The sequence below is a fragment of the Hesperophylax consimilis genome, chromosome 6, assembly GCF_061612785.1.
Source record: "Hesperophylax consimilis isolate HC1 chromosome 6, BYU_Hcon_1.0, whole genome shotgun sequence".
Taxonomy (NCBI): domain Eukaryota; kingdom Metazoa; phylum Arthropoda; class Insecta; order Trichoptera; family Limnephilidae; genus Hesperophylax; species Hesperophylax consimilis.
This window is the reverse complement of record NC_142841.1, coordinates 5,304,418-5,327,345: the sequence shown is the minus strand read 5'-3', so window position 1 is coordinate 5,327,345 and position 22,928 is coordinate 5,304,418. Positions and strand designations below refer to the sequence as shown.

Below are 22,928 nucleotides of genomic sequence, written 5' to 3'. Positions count from 1 at the left end.
GATTTATTTTTCAATGGCAAAATGATAAAAAAAATACACTCATCTCACGGGTCGATAGGGGTAAGGAATCGATTTAAAGACACTGCGCAGAAAAGTCCCACAATGACTGCGCTGCAAACCGTCACGTTACTTTAGTGGGACAGCGGGCTTGGCCGTATTATTGAAGCAGTTAGGTACTCATAATCGTTTAGTTCGATTCATGTTGAACATGATGAAAATTCCCAGGGCCGGCCCTGAATCAAACGGCGCCTGTCCCGAGTAAAATTTTGGCGCTCCCTGTCAAAACCAGTAGATGCCTAGGCCCTAGATGGGTGATCACTGTAATCGATTATATTTGGATGATTTGTATTTTTGTGTAGCGCGTTTTTTATGAAAAATAATTTTAATGGCGATGAGTTAGGTGAGGTATTATCAGCCCGTTAGAAAGTCGGCGCCCGGAGCGGACCGCTCCAATTGCGCCCGCATGGGCCGGCCCTGATTAGATTCCCCCAAAAAACTAACTATTTATTGTAAATGTAGGTATTTTATTCGGCCATTGAAATGTACACCTATTGTACGGTAACCTGACAAAACAGAACATAATAAAATAATAAGTTGAAGGTTAGTTTTTTCTCTCACTTCTCTTTAGTGTTCTACAGGGTTTTCCAATAAGATGTGTTATTTTGATATTCAATAGTAAAAAAATCGATGGTTTAGTTGCTTGTGTGGCACGTAACACAGTTTTGTTGAAAGTAAACGTTGTCCAGATCAATACCATCTAATTCCGGCCATGAAAAATCATTAATCATCTCTCGATAGCGCAATCCATTCACCGTAACTGTTGCTCCAGCCTCATTTTCGAAAAAGTAAGGTCCAATGAATCCGCCGGACCAAAAACCGCACCAAACAGTCACACGTTGAAGATAGAGAGGCTTTTCAACAATAACTATTTGGTTTTCTGAGCCCCAGATGCGACAATTTTGCTTGTTGACGAAGCCACCGAGGTGGAAATGGGCCTCATCACTCAAGATGATTTGCATTTGATTCACTTAAGTGAATTTTAATAATTTCAATGCGTTGTTGAAGCGTGTATCGTTCCATTTTTATTAATAGCGTAGTTTCTACTTGTCATATGTTAAAAAATGACAGCTTTGAAAGTAACATCTACCGAAATAGCGGGCTATTCAAAATAACACCTCTTATTGGAAAACCTTGTAGTTTGTCATGGAGCTCTATTGTACCTACTAAACAAAGATTTTTCTATATTTTCAGCTGCAAGCTTATTGCGAATGCTGAATAAGATCTTAACCGAGGAAGCGTTTCATCGAGGATTAGTGGAATATATGCGAGAATGGTATGTTCTCATTATCTATATATATTTTTAACTAAATAAATTAGAAATAATATGCCATTATTAGGTACTCTGTTGATGTTCCCGTAAAATAAAATGCCACATTTTCCAGGCAATTCCGGAATGCTGATCAGAACGACCTTTGGAATGCTTTCACCAAAGCTGCAAACGATACATCTACCTTACCAGAGCACATCACCATAGCAGACCTGATGAAGACTTGGACTTTGCAGTCTGGATACCCAGTTATCAACGTCACAAGGAACTACGCTAACGGAACAGCAACTGTCACACAGGTTAAATAATAGCAAATTGGGTTGATGCATTTGCGCAATTAGTAGAGTATTTGATAAAGTGTTTAACCCTCCGATGGGCAATGTGGCCTGGCCAGGCCATTTTTCTCTTTTTTTTCTGTTGACTTTTTGGCAAGCATTATCAAGATACTTTACAACTCGGCGAGCTGCGTCGAATGGTGTAATATAAAAATCTAAAAGTATTCGACCGATATCGTTGAAAAATTCAAAGTTTGTTCTTATTAGTGCTGTGAGTTTTTAGAGAGTGGTATAAATGGTATAAGAAATCGGTGACGTTCGAGAAAGATATTGGCAATAGCGAAGCATTGCCTGGTCCACTAGTAAAAAATAAATATTTTTGTACAAATTATATTTATTTTAAATACTGAAGACAATATTAGTGAGTCTTTCAAACGAAAATCTGAAACAGAAAAATCAGAAAAGGAAACGGTCACATCTGGGACTCGAACCCAGGACCCTTGTCTTTCCGGGACAATGCTCTACCAACTGCGCTAATGGGACCCTATCCTATTCGGTCACTTTTTTAACTGTATCATACTTCGAATAAGAACTACCAACGTTGTCTTCATTTTTTCACCGCACATTTTTATTGGCAACTATCTTTATGTAAAAAATGTGCGGTGAAAAAATGAAGACAACGTTGGTAGTTCTTATTCGAAGTATGATACAGTTAAAAAAGTGACCGAATAGGATAGGGTCCCATTAGCGCAGTTGGTAGAGCATTGTCCCGGAAAGACAAGGGTCCTGGGTTCGAGTCCCAGATGTGACCGTTTCCTTTTCTGATTTTTCTGTTTCAGATTTTCGTTTGAAAGAATCACTAATATTGTCTTCAGTATTTAAATATTATAATTTGAGGTTTTACTCAATAAGTTATTCCGAAAAATAATAATATATTTATTTTGTTTTTTTTTTAAATTGTGTTTCAGAATCGTTTTTATTTGGCAAACCCCACCAAAGGAATGACAAAAGAGCTGTGGTATGTTCCATTAACCTACGGAGTCGGTAACACCATCTCTGATACTTGGGATACAGTCCCCAAAGGATGGCTTGAAAAGACCGAGAGGACTTCGATACTTCTACCAGAAAACGCCAACGACACATGGGTCTATTTTAACGTCTTGGGAATAGGTAAGCACACATATTTATTTATAATGCATGACTGTTTATTATTGCGTTTCGTCATATCGGAGCAGAGAATAATTTGTACAAACAAAAAGCAGTTGTTCAATGTAATGCGAGCGTATTGTTTTCAAGTCACATGCCCTGAGCAAACTGAAATAAATAATAGTAAAGGTTATTTGTTTAGTCAACAAAACATTACAAATATTTTGATATCCATGACCGATATTCTATAGGTCGAGTCATGAAACTACGAGTAGGTGTAAATTTGTGGAAAACATAGAATTTGTGGAAAACAACCTCACAAGAGCTCCCCTGTCAATACAGTATATAAGACAGGGGAACTAGGTTGCCACCCTATTGGACAGCGTTGTGAGGCAGATTAACCCATCCCGTCCGACATTATTTTGGAGCTAACTTGCCCTGAATTTATGAATGTTGTAAAAATGCCATAACTATTTTGTGTATGTATTTCATTTATTTTTTCACGTTATGTTGACATTGAATCAATATAAGTATTTATGTAAAAAAAAATAAGTAAAAATGTTTTTATTAAGGTTTTGTCAAAAAAGTCATTTTAGTTTTTTTTAGAACATACAATAACACAAAAGCTTAAATAAAAAATAATTATACACTAACTATTACGAACTATCTTGGCCTAAATTCCGTACAGCTTGGTACTCCGTGAAACACTCTTGGACATGCGGTGCTACTTGGCACTGTTCGCCTTCCTTCTTTGCTCCCAGTATAAATGCTGAAGTCGAAACAATACCCCAACTGTGACCAGGTGTTCCACTTTTGTCCGTCGAGTCTCAAGAATGTGCACCGGGGATCAATGTTACTAGCTCGTTAGAGCATGCTCCATTAAAATACCTGTAGAACAGACGACTTCGTTGTGTCTGTGCATTTGATATGGCAATAGGTCTGCTAACAACGGATTGTCAATCAGACGGACCGCCCTTCTTTGCACAGAATCAAGTAGGTTTATCAAGTATTGTGGGGCTCTAGCCCAGAGGTGGCTCCCAAATTTAATTACTGGGCATACTTTAGATTTCTACAGGGTTAGAAGTTGTTCTCTTTTGCAGAGTCTACCAGCCCTGTACAAGATGCTTTATTTAAATAATCCGAACTAAGAACGTATTAACCTATTTTGTATGCGTTTTCCATCTCTCGTTCCAGTAGTAGGTAACTTAGTTTAAATCAATTGTTATTTATTTTTAAATTGCCCTCATCCAAACGTAGTACAATATACTACGTTATTTGCAATGTTATTTTTTTTTTTTTTTTTTTTACAGTAATACCGCACAAGAGTCCCAACTGCTCCCGTTTGGAGCCAGTGAGACTATGGCATCCCCAATTGGGGTATGTTGTGAGGCTGAGGGTATTGGGGAGGGGAGGGAGATGGGGAAGAGGAAGGTGGGGAAGTACCTGGCTATTCAGATCTGGTCACCAAACACGGCTAAAGCCATTTCAAGCAACGTTTCAATTCTGAATGGTGGTCTTACACCAGGGCGATACTAAGAGTATCTTCCACTCTGGAACGTGCCGCAAATATACTATATATTATTTTAAATTAATTAATTGTGAAATAACACAAATTAATCAAATAAAATTTATTTGCGCACGCCGGGTTCGAACCCGCGACCTTCGGATCTGTAGTCAAAAGCGTATACCACTAGACCACGCCGGCCGTCAAAGGTTATAGATATATATATCATAGGTTATAGATATACAATAAGACGGTTATCGGCCTGTTTCAGCAGTTGATCAAATTGTGATCAGCTGCTTATCAACTCATAATAATTTGATCAAAAGCTGAAACTGGCCGAGAATCGGCATCATGGTGAAATTTGAAACATCTCAACCTTTAAAACTCGGCCTTTTCTTAGATCATCATAAATACTCGTGAAATGAACTAATAAAATTGACAAACCAGAACAAGATTAAATAAAATGTTAGGTTAGGAAAAATTAAACTAACGTTTTTTTTTCTAGAACATCATAAATGTTAATTAATCATTCAATGAAGTTTCGCGATTTGAGCGAGAAGTTAAACATATAAAAGAATAGGTGAAGTTAGTTGAACTGTTTATGGTTTAATCGTTGCAATAAAAGCCTAACCTCCAAAACTTCTATCTGAGTTATGAACGATTGAAAATTAAAATTTGAATATTTTCAGATTTATTTATTGAAGAAATCGTAAATATGTCCAAACGTTATAATTGAGCATATTTACTTGAGGAAGTTTCTTGAAAAATATATTTTTTTTTCTTGTTTTGGAGTGAATTGAATAATGACACGTGTATTTCGAACAACAGCAGCCCAATCGTCACTGGGCTGCTATTGCAATATCAATGACACAAAAACGCATACTTAAACATTACAAAATCATTTTAAATTTTAGTACGGGGTTGGGTGATTGTTGTAAGCTGATTTTAATCAACTGAATTGTGGGTTGGTATATTGTTGCATTTAACAGCCCAATTTAGGTAAATCAATGGGCTGGTGTTGCAATATCAATGACATAAAAATACATACTCAAATGCCTTAACAAACGTATTGCGAAATTATTTCACGCTTTAATATTTGGGTTCTTGTTGCAAGCTGATTTTAATAAACCGAATTGTGGGTTGGGGTTTTGTTGCATTAAACAGCTCAATGTTGTTAAGTTAGGTAAGATTTGTTGTATTTTGTTATTTTTCTTCAATATTCCGTTTTGTCTTGTAACCGAGCGTGAAACACCGTATAATTCTAAAATTAAAATGTAGTTATATCATTTTGACTTCAGGTCATTACAGAGTAAACTACGACCACGCAAACTGGAAGCTACTACAGTATGGATTGGTCGATTCCTTCAAGGACTTCCCCACCATAGCCCGAGCACAGTTGCTGGACGATGCCTTCAACCTGGCCAGGGCAGGTCAAGTGGACTATAGCATCCCCTTCGACCTGTCCAAGTACATGATCGGGGAGGAGACAGAAATGCTGCCCTGGGAGGCACTCTTGGAGAATCTGGCTTTCCTGAATCAGATCATGCAGAGGAGTAAAAAGTACGACCTGTTCCAGGTACGTTTTCAAATAAAATTGATATTATTTTATTGGTACTATTTAACCCTGGGGGCCTACTCTGTATCTTTCGGGTTAACAAACCAGTAAGTTTGTGGTTTAACCTTTCTTTGCCGGTGCTGTCAATTGAGTGGATATTGTCTCATCGAGTTCATATTTTAGGTATAAATGCATAGACTAAATACAACTAGACTAGGTGTAACCAGTGAAAAATAACACCAACTCAAGTTTGTTTTGGTTCACGTGCACATTTATGAAAAGGCGCACGCATTGTGTCGCAATGCGAAATTGCAACTGTGCATTGCGTTTTACCTTTTGTTGGTCTAGAGTTAAGCTATTTTGCTTGTCAGCTATGCTGGGCAAGTTCATTTTTTCAATCACAAAAATAACCCAGTTCCAAATATTTTAGATTGTACATATCACGGACTTTATTTTAGAAAATGTAATCAGCTATCTGAATACAAAAATATATCAGTACCTTACAGATCGATTGAGGGCAGCGTATTAACAAATGTGAAAAATTCAACGAGATTAGATTTATTTCCGGCAAATTTGTGACGTCACATGCATAACACACCTCCAAGTGATTCGACCAATAGGGTGATTCAAGTTAATTATTATCACATGGTGAGAATACGAAAATCACGCAACCAACGCGTGATACTTGTGGATGTATTAGTCGTCTAGCGTTGACACGCATTGAGAGGCGCGACAACTCATGTGTATGTGTGATTTATTTGGTCCGTGCATTTTGCTAATCAGGGTTGTATTAAGTCGTCATTGCCTTTCGGGCTTCGCCTTTTCGATTTTTTGCAGAAGAATTGATAGAAATAAAATTGCGTCATTTAATAACTTCATTTATTTTTTGTGTATTTTCGCTTAGGTTTCCACATAAACCGGAAAAAAATGGAGAAATGGTAAGAAGCAATCCGCATTCAATTATGTGACAATAACTGGGTACCATCAGCAGGAAACCGCGTTTGCTCTAATAATTTTCACGCCAAACATATTTATTCAACTGCAAGCGGCTTCCGACGTGTAGACTGAAAAGCTTTGCCTGTTATTCCGGTAATTATTTGGTTTGATTTTCGTGTGAAAACTTAAGCAAGTTTATTATGTATTGATTGGTTTTAATTTTTAAGTTTTTTTTTAAACAGGTTTTAATTGATAATGTCGTTGTTTATTGGACAGTTGCTGTCCACCATGGCCACAGGTCCTGCGAAAGGAGATACCGTCATTGTTTCTTCTCGAACAGGACTGGTTCTGGATCCTGCTGAAACTTCTTCTGTAATCGACAAGCCGGTTGTTCCTCTACCAGAATTGCAACAACCGATGTGCGTGAATGCCGTAAATAACACGTAAAATTCTATTTAACGGGCGTAAATAAATAAATAAGTATGTATTGTAATCATGTAACCTCCACCCCCTCCCCCCTTACCCCTCCCCCATACGATCCCTGAAGCTCTGTCCTCATCATTGCTGCTTATTCATTTGCGAACCGGAACGCGAGCCGAACTACGAATTATGGGAAAGGAACGAAGCAATCTTATATTTCTTAATAAGTCGTGGTTCAGCTCACTTGTGAACACGCAACATTATATGATTTATCTCTCTCTTTATGTTAATCTTACATTATGTTTAATGAAAAGTCGTTTAGTACTTAGGTTAGTTTTCAATAATGCTATCTTGAAGAAGGTTGATAGACTATTTGACACAATGTCTCAATTCTAACAAAGTGGTTGAAGACAAAATAACTTTTAATTGAATGATAGTGGTATAATTATTTAATGCTACATAGTGTTGTTCTAGTCTCTATAATTTTTATGTTACTGTTAAACGTTTTACTAATATTATTTTATATTCATCAGCTTTAATTATTTTGTATAATTTTCGATAGCTTACTAGATATATTCTGTATTAAAATGCATGCAAAAGCCCGACTGGGAATAAAACCAAAGAAAATAAAATGATGTCAAGTCACAAAGTGATTGCTTTCTTCAATATTTATATACCATTCTATATAAAAACTATGGTAAATTTTAAAAAAAACCTATGCACAGTAATAAAAATATAAACGTTTTTGGTTCTATAGGACCTGTATAAAATTCAAAAACACAAATAAAATAAATTAAAATCATTTTGTGTTTTTTATCAATTCTTTTCCTGATTCAGCCCTTATTCAGCACATAAAATTTGCTGTAAGTGTTAGTTTCTTTTTGGTTTTATGTCCATATTACAACACCTCTGACAACAAATTCTCCGTGGTTTCGCTTACGAGTTTGAACGGTTGTACAAAGAGTTTAAACAGAGTTGGGTTGTTAAGTTCATCTCCATATTTGTGACGTACGCGCTATGTGGGGTCATTTTTAAAATGGATTTAATATAGACAGGGCCAATCTAGTATAATACATCAATGTATAAATGCATTTATGTATTGGATGAAATAAATACGATGCATAAATATTTACCGAGTGTATAGCACCGGTACACGAGGATTTTTTCAACATCGTAAGGTAAGGGTGAATACGGGTGTGTGACGTGGTTAAACCGGCGGCACGGACGTTTTGAAAAATACAGACTAGGCCCCCTGGTCAATTAACGCCCGCGCCGTTATAGTGCCTCAATAAACTAACCATTCGACTTTTTGACAAACATTTTTTGAACCTTTAGAAACTAACTATAGAAAAATATAGAATGTAATTTAAACAACAACTAACAACTTTAATAACAAAAACGTATTTTCTAATAATAACAAGTAACCTATCCAAGTCACAAAACATTTCACTTATTAACTTAATTTCTTTCCTTTCACCACAGAATAAAACAGAACTTATAATTAAGAAAAAAAAATCTTTTTAAATTTTAGATTTAAATTCTAACATCTGTTAGAATTTTCTTTTTGTTTTCGGTAATGGACGAATGCAAATCATGGAAGTGGAAATTAACCCACTTTTCGCCATTCGATCGAGCTGACTCGGCAAACAGGTTCTATCAACAAAAACGCATTTCTCTGAAATCGGATGACATTACAGCAGTTAATATACGAAATAAATGTCGGTCTTATCCCATCGGGATTTGGCTCGGTTGATATGTAGACTCTCAATTTCTGATTAGGCTGATTTTTTTCTTTGACTTTCTGAAAAGAAAAGACATAAATCAAATGATGACAATAAATCGAATTATTTATATTTATTTGCAACTAGTTGAACAAAACCATTAAAACCACCAAAACCATTGAACAAAATGACGAGTAGAAAATTTATTAATCAATAGAAAATTAGAAACATTCTTTTTTGGATGCGAGGTCTACTGTTCACATAACTACTAGTTCTAGTACTTTCCTCACATATTATTGCACAAATATCCATTAAAATCTTAAGTATTGTCAGCTAATATCTCTTTATGTTGCAGGACTACGTCTCCCACCTGATAATGCCTACCCTGAACAACCTGGGCTTCTCCCCGTCCGACAATGAAAGTACGCAGGACATCATGCTCCGAGACAAGCTGATAGAGTGGGCCTGCCTCATTGAAGAAGATGACTGCGTGGACTGGGCCTGGATGCATTACAACAGCTGGACTAATCAGACAGATCCTGATCAAATTAACCCGTAAAAATACTTCTGGAAATAATAACAGCCTTAAAATAGTATTAACTAATAGATGAACATTTTTAAATTTCCCATTCCTACATAGTCTAGCGGTTATATAGGGGAACACAAAACATTGCAGTATCGAAGTAAAAATAATTTAACACATTGACGAACACTTACCAGAAACCTAGCTTTGTGATACGACACATTCTATCATATGTCTTTTGGTACAGGACACATGTTTTATAAGCCAATGAAAATTGGCATCATCTTTGGGGTATTTAGACAGGATACATACTACTGCAATACAAAACATGACTTCCCAGTCCATTGTGTCATGTCGCGTTCCTGATAAAAACACATATATTTATGTACATTACATCATATCACGTTTCCTCTAAAAAGTCAACAATAGAAATTGTATCATATTACATCTCCGTGAATGTGTTTGCGTCTAGCTAGTTGTAATTTTGTCTTTGTACATTTTCAATGTTTATTGTGTACTTTATGCGTAAAAGCTTCCTTTAGTAGCATTTCCATAATCTCTGTATAAAAATAAATGATACTTATGGGTTAACGTCTACTTCATATATTTTTTAGGGTTAGGTTTGAAAATTAGCTAAATGGTTTTCAAATAACCTAACCTAACCATATAATATGTGGTGGGACATAACCCACAAAAACAAACACATGATTTTATTGTAAGCCAATCAAAAATGAATTCAAGTGTCTCATTATTGTGGTCACTCTTTGTTATTTATTTAATTTCTTTCAGAATCCGTTTTAGTACTCGGTACACGATCTACAAGACCATACTTCGGCTAGGAGGCAAGAAGGAGTATGAATTCCTGTACAAGCGGTATGAATTCTCCAACGATCCCGAGGTACAAATGGAAATACTCAGGGCCCTTCCCTCCACCAGAACTACTTGGCAGTTATATTCGTAAGTTTTAAATCAAATAACTTAGTTAACTAACTATCTATTAACAAAGGTATTTGAATTGAAACAACATCTGAGTAATCTATTTTACGTGGGTATTATATTATTACCGTCCCAACCAAAGGAAACATATATCGGAAGTGTCGGCCATACAACTGTATTAACAGCACCATATTGTATTCATCATATCCAGCAGCACCATCTTGTATTCTATCTAATTGTACAGACGAAATCGGATTCGTCGGAGAATAATCTGCTCAGATTGATTAAAACGGTTTGATAAATATAATCAATTTTTAAAAAATCTAAATATAATTTGTTACATTGATGTGATAGGTAATGCTTTTCTCACTGTCAATTTCATGTTGAATGTCACAAGTGGATCCTCCTAAGCATCTGTAGGTATATTTTGGCAATTTATTTCATGTTGAATGTCACAAGTGGATCTTCCTAAGCATCTGTAGGTATATTTTGGAATTTATTTCATGTTGAATGTCACAAGTGGATCCTCCTAAACATCTGTAGGTATATTTCGGCAATTTCATGTTGAATGTCACAAGTGGATCTTCCTAAGCATCTGTAGGTATATTTTGGCAATTTATTTCATGTTGAATGTCACAAGTGGATCCTCCTAAGCATCTGTAGGTATATTTTGGCAATTTATTTCATGTTGAATGTCACAAGTGGATCCTCCTAAGCATCTGTAGGTATATTTTGGCAATTTATTTCATATTGAATGTCACAAGTGGATCCTCCTAAACATCTGTAGCTATGCTTTGGCAACTGAAAATATGTAGTGGAATAAAAAACAGTGTATGGCCAAGTACATGATATCAAACGTTACAATAAACGTACCCTCTAATTTGTGTGTGTGGCCCACCAACTTACCTGTGCAAAATATGAAAGAAAGAAAGAGGCAAGTGCACAAATACGCACATCAATACATAGATAAAATTAAATAACAAAGTTAATGTCCATGTAATAAAAAAATACATTTTTTAAATATGTGGGTTTAAAAAAAAAACTATTTTCTTACCCGTTAATGTTTCTTCATATTGGAGTCCAGTTGGTTATTAATTGAAGGTACATTGGTACTAGTTAACAAAGATTATTTGTGGAGCTACTGTTATTTATTTCGGTTTATGTCGGTTCCTTACCGTCCCATGAAAGAACGAGGTATTACTTTCAAATTTAGACTGACAAATTTTTTGTGAAATTATGTATCGCCTCGGAAAGATACGCATTGTTTCTCAGGTACACAATGCAACAGTGTCAGTAAAAGTACCTCTGTTTAATACTTCTACTATACAAGCAAAAAAATGGCAACAAAATTAAATAACACAACCTGCAAACAAGGGATGATTCTTAGGACAGGTTGTTTCGGAGAATTTGAACAATTCATCAAATTTCATTGTTCATTTCCGGGTTCTGTGAAAGTCCTATTCAAGTTCTGCTATATAATAATAGGCTAGTTGCTTGAGAGAACTGAAATAAAACAGAACTTGGAAAAATCTATACAGAACTTGTAATTGAATGTTGAAATTTGATGAATTGTTCGAAGTCTCCGAAACAACCCGTCCTTAGTGTTTTTTCAAAACACGTATCACATGGAGCGAACCCTGAGAACTAGCTGAGAACCTATCATAAAATATTAGTTATTTTTGTGTACATGTACTACCGCAAAACAATACTTTGATGACATGCTCCTTTCATCGAGATGTGTGCAGAAGATGAAAACATGTGTGCGGACAATTTTGCTTACAGTTCAATATTGTACAAACTGTAAACAAAACGCATGAACATAAATAACATGATTTATGGATATTAATTCCAGACTATTCGACTATTCAATAACAACAATGCCGCCAACGTTCACTCCCGCCCTGTGGACCGGGGTGGAGAGCGATATTGCCTCGCAGATCGCCTTCAAGTTCATCGTGCTCCACTGGGAGAAAGTCAACGCTCGGTACTCCCTATTGGAAGAACAGATGCTGCAGTCGGTGATCACCGGGGCTTTCCGAGGAATATCCAGTGAGACTGAATTGAGACAGGTAAACAAATATTACCTTGTATTTTTCAAGGCGAGGATAACAAACCAACAATACTCAGTCATAGAATTGGCCGAGGGAGTGGACTGAAAAGCACAAAGTAGAAATGAAATACCTAAGCTGTATAGTAAAAACACGTAGGTACAACCGAATTACGTATAAAGAGATTCAAAAAGAATTCAAGGAAGATGTAAGCGTAATGAACATGATTTAAAAAATTTACCCGTAAAAATCTTTGTTTTTTTACTGCTATCTATTTTTACATTAGCCTGAAAAATATAATGTAAAGAGGAGACGGTTGACGTAGAGTTCCAGTGAGCACTTAGGCCATAGGCCCATTGTGCTTTCTCCCATTTTACCTCATTCCTTTAACCAGGGTGGCCATTGGATATGTGGCTATGTCTTCTGGTTCTAGAATGTGTCAAGGTGTCTGAGCCTTGTTCCCAACAGAGCGGGACATTGGCATCAACGGTGAATTGAAGTCTCTTCATCCTCATCACATTTCCAGCATCTGTTAGTGTTTTCCATTCTCAACAACTGCGTATCTCTCTTTATGAGTACTTTGGATTGTCTCATTCCGTGAGCCCTCTCCCATTCCTCCCAGAGCCGGGATGTGACCCACCTTTTAATATGTATTTTGGTGTGACAAGCTGCTACTCCTACGGCCGGCTTGGGTCCCGCAGGTGGTGCTTTCGACTTTTTTATCGCTAGTCAATCAGCCCGCTTGTTGCCCTCAGATGTATTAAATGAATGATTTTTGGTGAATCTAAGTATTGTCGTATAACCCCACTTCTAAGGGATCGCCTTCACTGGCTTCGATGCCCTGAAAGAATAGAGTTTAAGATCTGCTTAATGTCCTTCAAAGCATTGCAAGGAATGGCGCCAGCCTATATATCGGAACTATGTGTCCGACAAAACATAAGCAATAGACAGCTTACTCTAAGGTCAGCTGATCTAGATGTTAATAATCGTCTAATCGAACATTCTAGGTAAAACCGTTTACTATGATCGCTCTTTTCGTGTAACAGGCCCGCTCATCTGGAATAGAATTCCCTCAGCTCTTACTAATCTACAGAACTTGGCTGAATTTAAACGGGCCGTAAAAACAAAGTTATTTTAAAAATCTTACTTACCATTTATAAACTTCTTTTCGATATTTTATAATGAGCTATATTCTAAAACTTCCAGTAATTGTTTGGTTTCGGTTGCCTCCTTGTACTTTTTAAAATGTCTGCTCAGATGAATCTCATTTCTGAGCACAAACTGCCTCCTGTTTTATATTATATTTTTAGTTTTAATATTCTTGTTTTGTTCTGTCCTGTTGTTATTGTTATTCTAAGTTTTGTCATCACTTCGTATAAACAGTATATTTAGTTATTATTTTTTTTGGTAAACTAATGTTTTAAGACAAGATTTTTATGCATAGCACAAAGGGTAACAATTATTTTACAAGCAATAATTATTCGCCTGAAACACTCATCCACATTGAAAAATCTCCTGATAAAAGATACATGACGCCAACGGGACTTGAACCCGTGTCCCTTCGATTTCCGGTCGACAGCTCTGACCACTGAGCTATGGCGGCTTATCTCTTACCCGCGAAATCATTCAATATATACTAGTGTTTCATTCAACAATTACTGCTTGTTACATTTTTTCCACCTGAAAACAACCAACTTTATTTTATATGAGAAAGGCATTGTAAGTGCTAACTCTCTCACTAGATGGCGTCGAGACAAATTGTCTACATTTTTTAGGTGAAATACTTCAACATTCATTTTCGTGAAATACTTGAACGAAAATGAATGTTGAAATTTGATGAATTGTTCAAATTCTCCGAAACAACCCGTCCTTAGACTATTGAATTTTGCTCAACCTGTGAAAAACTGTATTCAAACTGAAAACAAACTATAATTACTAACTTATTTTTGTCTAGCCGTACCTGTACGGTCATACTACCCGACAGGTTAACTTTGTCGCTTATGATGTTTTGCATAGTAATATTGTTAAAGACGTTGAAAGCAACTAAGAAAATTAAATGAATAGCTAAATAACCAGGCAAAACAATATAACTGACATCTATGTCACAAAAATACAATTTTACACATTTAACATAAACGCTGCATTTTTACAGTTCAAAACTTTCATCGGAAAGAACAAAGAAGCTCTCAAGAACGTGTCAGAGTTGATCATGAAACACTTGGAGGTGGCGGTGCTGAGAATACAGTGGAGAAGAAACAAGATGCAAGATGTGGAGAAATGGCTAATCAAATTCGACAATAACAGAAAGATTGCCCTTCTAAGTGAGGAGAGTACTTTATGGTAAATATCTCTTTAAATAAATATAACATATTACAAAAAAAATTACATTTATATTTTTATTTATTTCAAAATAATGCAAGTTTTCAAATTATAAGAGTATGCAAAAAAAAATATTTTTATTTTTATTAATTATTCACTACTCCATAAGGTGAGCTCCAGGAGCTCGTATTTACGGAAGTAGTAAGTATAAACAAAAATAATGTAATTTTTAAAAGGCGATGTGTTAAAAATATTCAAGTCTTATTAAATAACTACAAACGTAATAGGCCTCTTGCATCCCATTTTTTTATTTTATTTTCCGGTTTAGGCAAATATTCTAAGACATTCTGTATTTTTTTTTTTTTTTTAATCGTATTTTTGAAACCATGGCGATTTTTTGAAAATTTTAATCCGAAAAATCGGACCATTTTTTCATAAACCGGAAAGACGGAACATAATTTATGGGTGCGAAAACAAAATAATTACATAGCCCAAAAACATTTAAAAAAAAAACGACGCATTTCACACGAATGGCAGAGGAGAATAACGAGGCATACCAAAAATATTACATCTCATAAATATTTTTTTCCTTGAACCTTCTTATTGATCATTAATCCTTATTAATTTATTTAAAGTTTTATTCCAGCAGTACTGGGAGGATATTGCAATCTCAGTCTGCCATATTAAATGAGATGACATATAATATAAATATACTTATACACAATATTATAGGATTGATGAATATATACGATTATAATGTTCAGTCACTTAATCCAAATATTTTACAATAAAACCTAATGTACATAAAATTAAATGAATTAAAGGGGAAGGTTTATCAACAATATGAAATATATAAACAAGTATAAAGAAGGTTCTCATAAAATATATTTAGTTGGTCGAAGTACCTATATATTCTATATGTACCAAGGTTGGTTTTTGTTTTTGCAATGAGACTATTTTTAACAGCTGCACATTCTAGTTATATAACATATAACTTGATATTGTACCTCTTGTTTGATACTATCCAAATGTTGCGATTTAAATTATTCTTGTACTCATAAACTCATAATAATATATTATTAAATTTGATTTTGTTAAAATCAGGACCATCACCATTATACTTCTAAGACAGCCGCCACGGAAGGATAATCTGTACGATTTTCACATCATAACATCTGTCACTTCTGAATAATATCTGTCATGTCAAAACGAAGTACTTCCAATTCTAACGCTGCGTTTTGTTACTGTTTTGTTATTTAATTAAACATGGATTCGTGTAGTAACCGTAGGATCCGAGATCGTAAAAATAATTATAAATATTGTATGGTTCCTTTGTGCCCAAATAATTCGGCGACTACTAAGGAAAAAAGATTTTTCGTTGTACCGCGAATTTCAGCAATTAGAAAACAATGGTGTATTGCAATTCATAGGTCCAGTCAATTGGGTGAACTGTCAAATAAAACCGTACGATATGTCTGTGAAGATCATTTTAATGTAAGTATATTTTTTACAATATTATTGTTTGAACACAATATTTAAAAAATACATATTTTTCTTTGTTGCATGCTTCACGAATAGTTTGCTGTACAGTACAGTAGGTTGAGTAGGTGGGTCTATTACCTAGTGACAACAAGCCTACACACATTACAATATTGTTACACTTTTGCAGGCTATTCTCAAATGAAGATACTTATTATATTTGCATTGTTAAGTTTGTATTGAATAAATACAATGTCTCTTGATAAGTTGTATTTTTATTTTCAGTTAAGCGTGGATGCTCGGAAATGGCCCCAACATCTAAGTAAAAGGGTGCTTTTAAAAAAAGGAACCATTCCTCATAAATTTGAATGTCAAATTGGAGCTGATGGGCGAGATCTACTCAATGTGGTGGATCAGCATCCAAGCTCATCTAAAGGCGGTGAAGTGTTTGTTGCAAGTCTCGAGCCAATGTCTCCTTGCCTGTCTGATGTGGATGAGTCTGTGCCACAACAGATCATCAATCAACCTCAAGACTACGTTGAACTGGAAGTGTCGTTTCCTCTCGAGAAGCCTCAATGCTCTGGACTCCAAATACTTCAACAACATGTGGATGGACCACAAGATACATCAAGCTCCAAAGAAAACTTTCACATGTTGATAGTTGAGAACGCAACTGATTCGAAAGCCATTCAATGCAATTTGAAAAAGAAATTCAAAAGTAAATTGACAAATACAGGAAAAGAACACAGTAGGGGTCCAATCGAGTGTTTAACTACTCGTGACGTAAGTACTTCTCCTGTGAAGCATAATAAAAATACCAAGAATGTACAACTAAAGCATGTCACTCTTCAGCCAGACAGTTCTGCCTCGGAATCGGCATCTGGTTCAGAATACTCCCAACAAGCTACGTCAGATTCGTACGTTGATAGTAGTTCAAATAGTGATTTCAAAAGTCTGTCATTGAAATTAACTCTGCAGCATATTGAAAACAAACCAAAGCTGTATTTAGGAATCCTTAAAGATTTTTATTGGATTGTTAAAACCCTAGCACTCCTTGAAAATATAAACATTTTAAATGTTTTAATCGTTTTAAAAAAAATTAAATTAAACTCTAGTTTCAGCATTTTAGGTGATGAATTTGGCCTTTCTGAGGCTCAAGCTTCAAGAATCTTTAAGCAAAGTTTACCGAAGTTATCTCGTCATCTTGCAGAACTGGTATTTTGGCCTAAGTCAGAAGCAATAGAAGCCTTACTACCAATTCCATTCAGAGCAAGATACAAACATGTCGTATCAATCATAGACTGTTTTGAAATTCAGATAGAGAAGCCATCAAATCCACTGCAGCAGGCACTAACTTGGTCAGAATATAAAAAATGCAATACACTCAAGTACCTAATATCAATCACTCCTGATGGCTTTATTAACTTCATTTCAAAGGGCTTTGGTGGACGTACTACAGATATGATGATTGTGGAAAAGTGCGGCTTCTTGGACAACTTGTCTGAAGGCATGTCGGTAATGGCAGATAGAGGTTTTAAGCAACTAGCTACTATTTTAGAAGGCAAACATTGTCAACTTGTGCGTCCACCAAGTGTTGTTACAGGTGTAAATAGCACTAAAAGAGAGGTGAAGTTATCCAAGCAAATAGCAGCCCTGCGTATACACGTTGAACGTGTAATAAGCCGGCTCAGAGAGTATAATATTCTAAAGCCACATTCTTGTATAGACTTCCATTTGACTCAACAAGTTGACCATATTGTTATGATTGCATGTGGACTCATAAATCTACAAAAACCAATAATTTGATCATATTAGTCTTATTAATATTATTAGTCTTTTAGTGTTTTGTGCTCTACGCTAATGTTTAGTTTAAAATGTTATGTGCGCTTCATTATCATATAAACTTTAACTTGAATATAAATATTCATAATATGTACCAGTGTAATTTTGTTTATCCTTCATGTAATGTATATAGAATAAGTCTAAAGTGTATAATATTATGTAATTATAGCGCCAGTATGTGTTTTTTATAAAAACATATGTTGGAGCTTTTACTTAGAGTTTATAGGCAATGAAGCCACCAAAAGGGATAATATCAAATACTGTAGAATAATTTATGTATAACACCTTCAACTTCTTACATTTACCATACATTCTGATTATGCTATACTAGCGCCTCCTAGCCCCGTGACTTCTGTGGGTTGGTTTTTTTTAATGCATGTTATTTGAAATGTTTTCTTTATTTTACGTTAATAAATTATATAAGTCGAAAATAAAATATTTAGTAACCTACATACGACCTTACTGTTCTTATGCTCACACGTAAAAAGAATATTAAAGCCCGCCATTAGGTTTGTATTGTCCCGAAGAAATGCAACATGCTACACTAGCGCCATCTAGCGGCCAGCGTTACCAGTCAGTGCAAGTACTGACTATAATAATGCTTCCAATATTTTACTGAGAGTGGATTGATTGCTATTCATTCATTACGCCTTACTTTTACATCAAGTTTATATAAATACAGTTGTGTTGTAGCAAAGTGATCATGTTCCACTTTTTAATACATTTCTATTTGTGTTAGAATTTCCACTTTGTAATCATTTTCTTACTTCCAATAATAAATACAAAAAAAATCTATGCGATAATACAATAACATGTGTACGTATTATCAAATAAATACTAGGTATAAATGTAAAAATATGTCTTATGTAAACTTTTTGTTTTTGTTTTTCTGTCACTTTATACAAATACATATTATACTATGGTGGATGGGATGAAAATAATATGATGCTATTGTACATAATCAATATAATCATGTATTATTATGAATAAAGAAGCGAGTGTAGTGCAGTAAATACGTGATTTATTTCAAATAATGTATACCTATACATTTTTTTTAAGTACAGGAAATATAGCTCTGGACCAAAACAGCATGGCTTTATTAATAGCTTCGACACAGAATTCTTCATCGTAATCGATGTGGAAAACATTTATTTTGCCAGATGATTCAAAGTTGGGTTCAGCAACACAAAACACTCCCTTGAATTTGTTCAGTACAAACATTTGTATTTGCATTTGTGCATAATACTTTCTGGCAACAACACCCTCAAAAAAGTAATTTTTCATTGTACTATGTTTGACTGGACACTTGACCTCAACAATATAATCATCAGTGACTGCATCCGGGGAGCCACCGATAATTGGTAATTTGCAACTGATTTTGAAACCACATTCTTTATATTTGTGTCCCAGTTGGTTTGCTAGTACCTTTAACACCAAAGGTTCTAAAAGCCGACCTCGTTGCATAGCCTTTGTGTCTGGAATCTTGGCTGCCCCTAAGATGACTTCAGTCAATGTTCCATCCAATGTTTTGCAGTTAGCTGCCTCGTATAGTTTGGATGCAGTAATTCTGCCATATCGCATTTCGTACCATAACGGGCAGTTAGCCTGCTTTCTTGTTAATGAAAAAACTTCCTCGAAGATATTTGGAGGAATATTTAGATCACATGTAATAAAATTGATGAAATCTGTAGCACTTGTATTGTGCAGGTTTCGTGTTTTCTTAAAAGCAGAAATCATCCTGTGCATGGACAAACAGTCAGTGGGCTTCGGATCCATGTAAAGTTGAGTCAGTTGGCATCGAAGCCCCTCCTTAAGACTCCTTTGGAGTACTGCTGCCAGGAAATCTCCATTACCTTTTTCCACGCTTTTTACTGCGTTCTTGCCAACTTGGGATGCCAGAATGAACTTTTGGGAGGTTCCGACACACGATAACTTTGATTTTCTCCAATAACAGTCGACGCTGGTTCTTCACTTCTCCTATGGAGCCATGTTAGAAATGCCAGTGCATGTTTACAGCCACCTGAAAGCAAAATGTTCCAAATATAAATTATTTGTCAACAGGTAGCTGGCAGAGACCCTCGCAATGATTCTGTGTTTGTTACATCACACAAGAGTTTGCTCTTCCCCACATCTCCATAGGGTAGAAGAGTGTAGAGGTTAGAGGAGAGAAACATATTTTACAATATAGCGACATACAGTTCAACTAACCTCTAGAAGCTGCACAGTCTTGACATTCTAAGACTTGTATTTCATCTTCCATCTCATCACACAAAAGTACAACAGAGTATGCTTTTTGGCGGACACGGTGCTCGGGGGTTATTTTTGCTTTCACTGTGCAGATAGGACCTTCTCTTTTTACCTGCATATACCCGATAGCATTATCACCATAACTTTCACGTGCAGACCTTTAAAATATATAATAATAACACGTTGAAAACAAAAGACAGTTGCATATAACTGAATGTTAACAATTGTCTTAATAATAATAATTGATGGAAACATAATATATAAGTACATATTAAATGTTGTCAAAATATATAACATAATATTCGTATATTAGAAGATACAGAAAAAATACTAACCTTTTTGTTTTGACATTTCTAATTTCGCTTCCAATGAAATTCATATTATTACTTAGAAAAGTAGCCATCATAAATGAATCTATGTTCGGCAAATTGTCAGACTGACCCTGAACAAAACCTACTTCAATCATTTCCAAATAATATATGCTTAATTTCTCAACAAAGTTAGCGGACTACAATACAAACAGCCAAACCCCAAACAAGTGTCAATATTCAAATTCACAAGTCGCCGGAAATCAAGGTGTTGCCATATAAAAAAAATAATCAGTGTGGAATTTTACAAAAATTAATTCAATAATATTGGAGACGGAACATTTTCAAGTGGTGACGTCACAAGCCAAAAATAACAGATTTATTTATTTTATTTAAAAAAAACTATACATTTCAAAATTTTTTGAGTAACATTTTCGTAATCTTAGTAGAGAAATCTATCCACTCATTTTTTTCCAAGTCATTAGAAAATCCTTGCAAGTGGCCTATTCAACATACAAAGTAACATAATTCAATATTCAAATTAACTACAAACATAATTCAATATACGCAATTTTAGAGAATTAGTATTATAACAAAGTTTTTTTAAATGCTAGATAATATAGATTAAGTAGATGTATATTAACAGTTTGGGTGCCAATCGTAGATTTTCGTCGATTCGTGTTTTAACGAAGATTGCCGATCGTCGATTTCCGTCGATTGCGTCAGTCGTGTTCTGATTCGAGCGTACGTCTGTACGTAAAATTCTCATTTTTTCGAAACGCCTGGACTTCGGGATCCTCCTCCGCGTGATTCTAAACCAATATTCTTTAATAAAACACCGAAAAAATCATCGAAATCCTTGAAAATTCAAAGAATTTATGGGGTTTTAAAAAAATATATAGTTTCATAAAAAATAATGTTTTTTTGGTGGCATTTTACAAGCAACTGTATGAATTTTTTTGGCACTCAAACGGTTAAGGGTGCTTTTTGAATTGTTCATATTTCAATGTTTCGGTTAATTTATTTTTGTTTTTGGAGAATAATATATTGTACCATTTCACACCTAAAACAAGTAGTGGTGCTGAACTGTGGTCGTTTAGAATTGGGATGGCTATTGGGCCCTTTGTTTTGAATCTATTGCTTACGCTATCTAAGGGGTGAATTTTATTGATAAAATATTAATCATAAATTTGATAAAGGCATTTCTTTTATACAATTCTATGATAGTTGGTACATTAAATTCCCGAAATATCTCTAAAGTTGGGAAGTCGTATGGTTTCCTAAGGATAATTTTAATAATTATTCTTTGAATTGTTATTATGGGCTGTAAGGTAGCTTTAAAGGCCCCTCCCCACCCAATTTGTGCACTTTACTCCCAGACACCCTGTATACAGTGTGCATGAATGAAAAGACATTTGCCACATCACAAAGTGTGACAACAAGGAAGCAGCAAAACTCTTTGTAGCGTCTCTCTGCTAATTTTCTAGGTCAACACAACTATTTTCAAATCCCAATATCAGTTTCATCATAAGTTATTAAGACGCCATTAAAATATTTTGAATAAATAATTGTTTTCTTTTTCAGATTCATCACATATGTGATTATTCATCCGCCAAAATCTACTCAATTAAATTACAAAGTAATTTAATTTAAATAATAAATAATAATGCCTGGATACCTTCAAGTGATCTGTTTTAATTCTTAATTTGTTGCATGATATGTTATTTATAAACCTTAGTCCGTCGTCCCAAGGGTCGTTATACACTTAACTACGCTGCAGACTGAAACCTTACTATAGCGAAATTGATTTTCTGCGCAGTATCTTGCAGCATTTGGTTTATGTCGATTGCTTACCGACCTGTGGGACGACAGCTTAGTGTTAAATTTAACCATTTTCATACTAATTTTAGTTATATTGTGATTATTTATGTTTAACACCTCCCGAATTTAGTGCACTTTACCCCCGGACACCCTGTATGTTAAATGAAACTTATTAGGATTTTAAGAAAATTATCATTACTTATTAAAACTGTTGATGCAGTATATTTTTTATCAAAATTGTTGTGAATTGTGCCAATTCATGTTACTTAATTATGAAATTATTGAAATAAATTTATTTATTAACAAAAAAAAAATTACTGAAAAATAGTTACACAATACTTTTTTTATTAACAAACCACTATTCTAATAAACATTGTAAAAAGGGCGGAATCACTAATTATTTTTTAAATGCCTCAAATCAAGTGCAATGTCAAACAACTTTACCTACAAAAAAAAAACATAAAAAACCAATAAATTCGAGGGCTTAAAGTCAAACAATGTTATTGACAAAAGACATCACA

The 22,928-nt window shown here is 34.9% G+C and overlaps 2 protein-coding genes across 2 annotated transcripts in view; both read left to right on the top strand.

Moving 5' to 3' along the window:
* The window catches only part of LOC149422875 (aminopeptidase N-like), a 51,656-nt gene extending 28,950 nt beyond the window's left edge, over positions 1 to 22,706 (top strand). The window contains exons 9-17 of the mRNA XM_089632327.1: positions 1,252 to 1,333; positions 1,443 to 1,626; positions 2,571 to 2,772; positions 5,551 to 5,828; positions 9,240 to 9,439; positions 10,197 to 10,364; positions 12,196 to 12,412; positions 14,544 to 14,731; positions 22,171 to 22,706. Of these exons, the coding sequence (XP_089488453.1) occupies positions 1,252 to 1,333; positions 1,443 to 1,626; positions 2,571 to 2,772; positions 5,551 to 5,828; positions 9,240 to 9,439; positions 10,197 to 10,364; positions 12,196 to 12,412; positions 14,544 to 14,731; position 22,171 (1,520 nt within the window). The 3' untranslated portion in view covers positions 22,172 to 22,706. The remainder of the gene's footprint in view (positions 1 to 1,251; positions 1,334 to 1,442; positions 1,627 to 2,570; positions 2,773 to 5,550; positions 5,829 to 9,239; positions 9,440 to 10,196; positions 10,365 to 12,195; positions 12,413 to 14,543; positions 14,732 to 22,170) is intronic.
* Positions 16,658 to 17,995, top strand: LOC149422876 (uncharacterized). The gene is made up of 2 exons (XM_089632989.1): positions 16,658 to 16,907; positions 17,400 to 17,995. The coding sequence occupies exons 1-2, from the start codon at positions 16,658 to 16,660 to the stop codon at positions 17,993 to 17,995; spliced, it is 846 nt and encodes a 281-aa protein (XP_089489115.1).
* Positions 22,707 to 22,928: the final 222 nt, after the last annotated feature.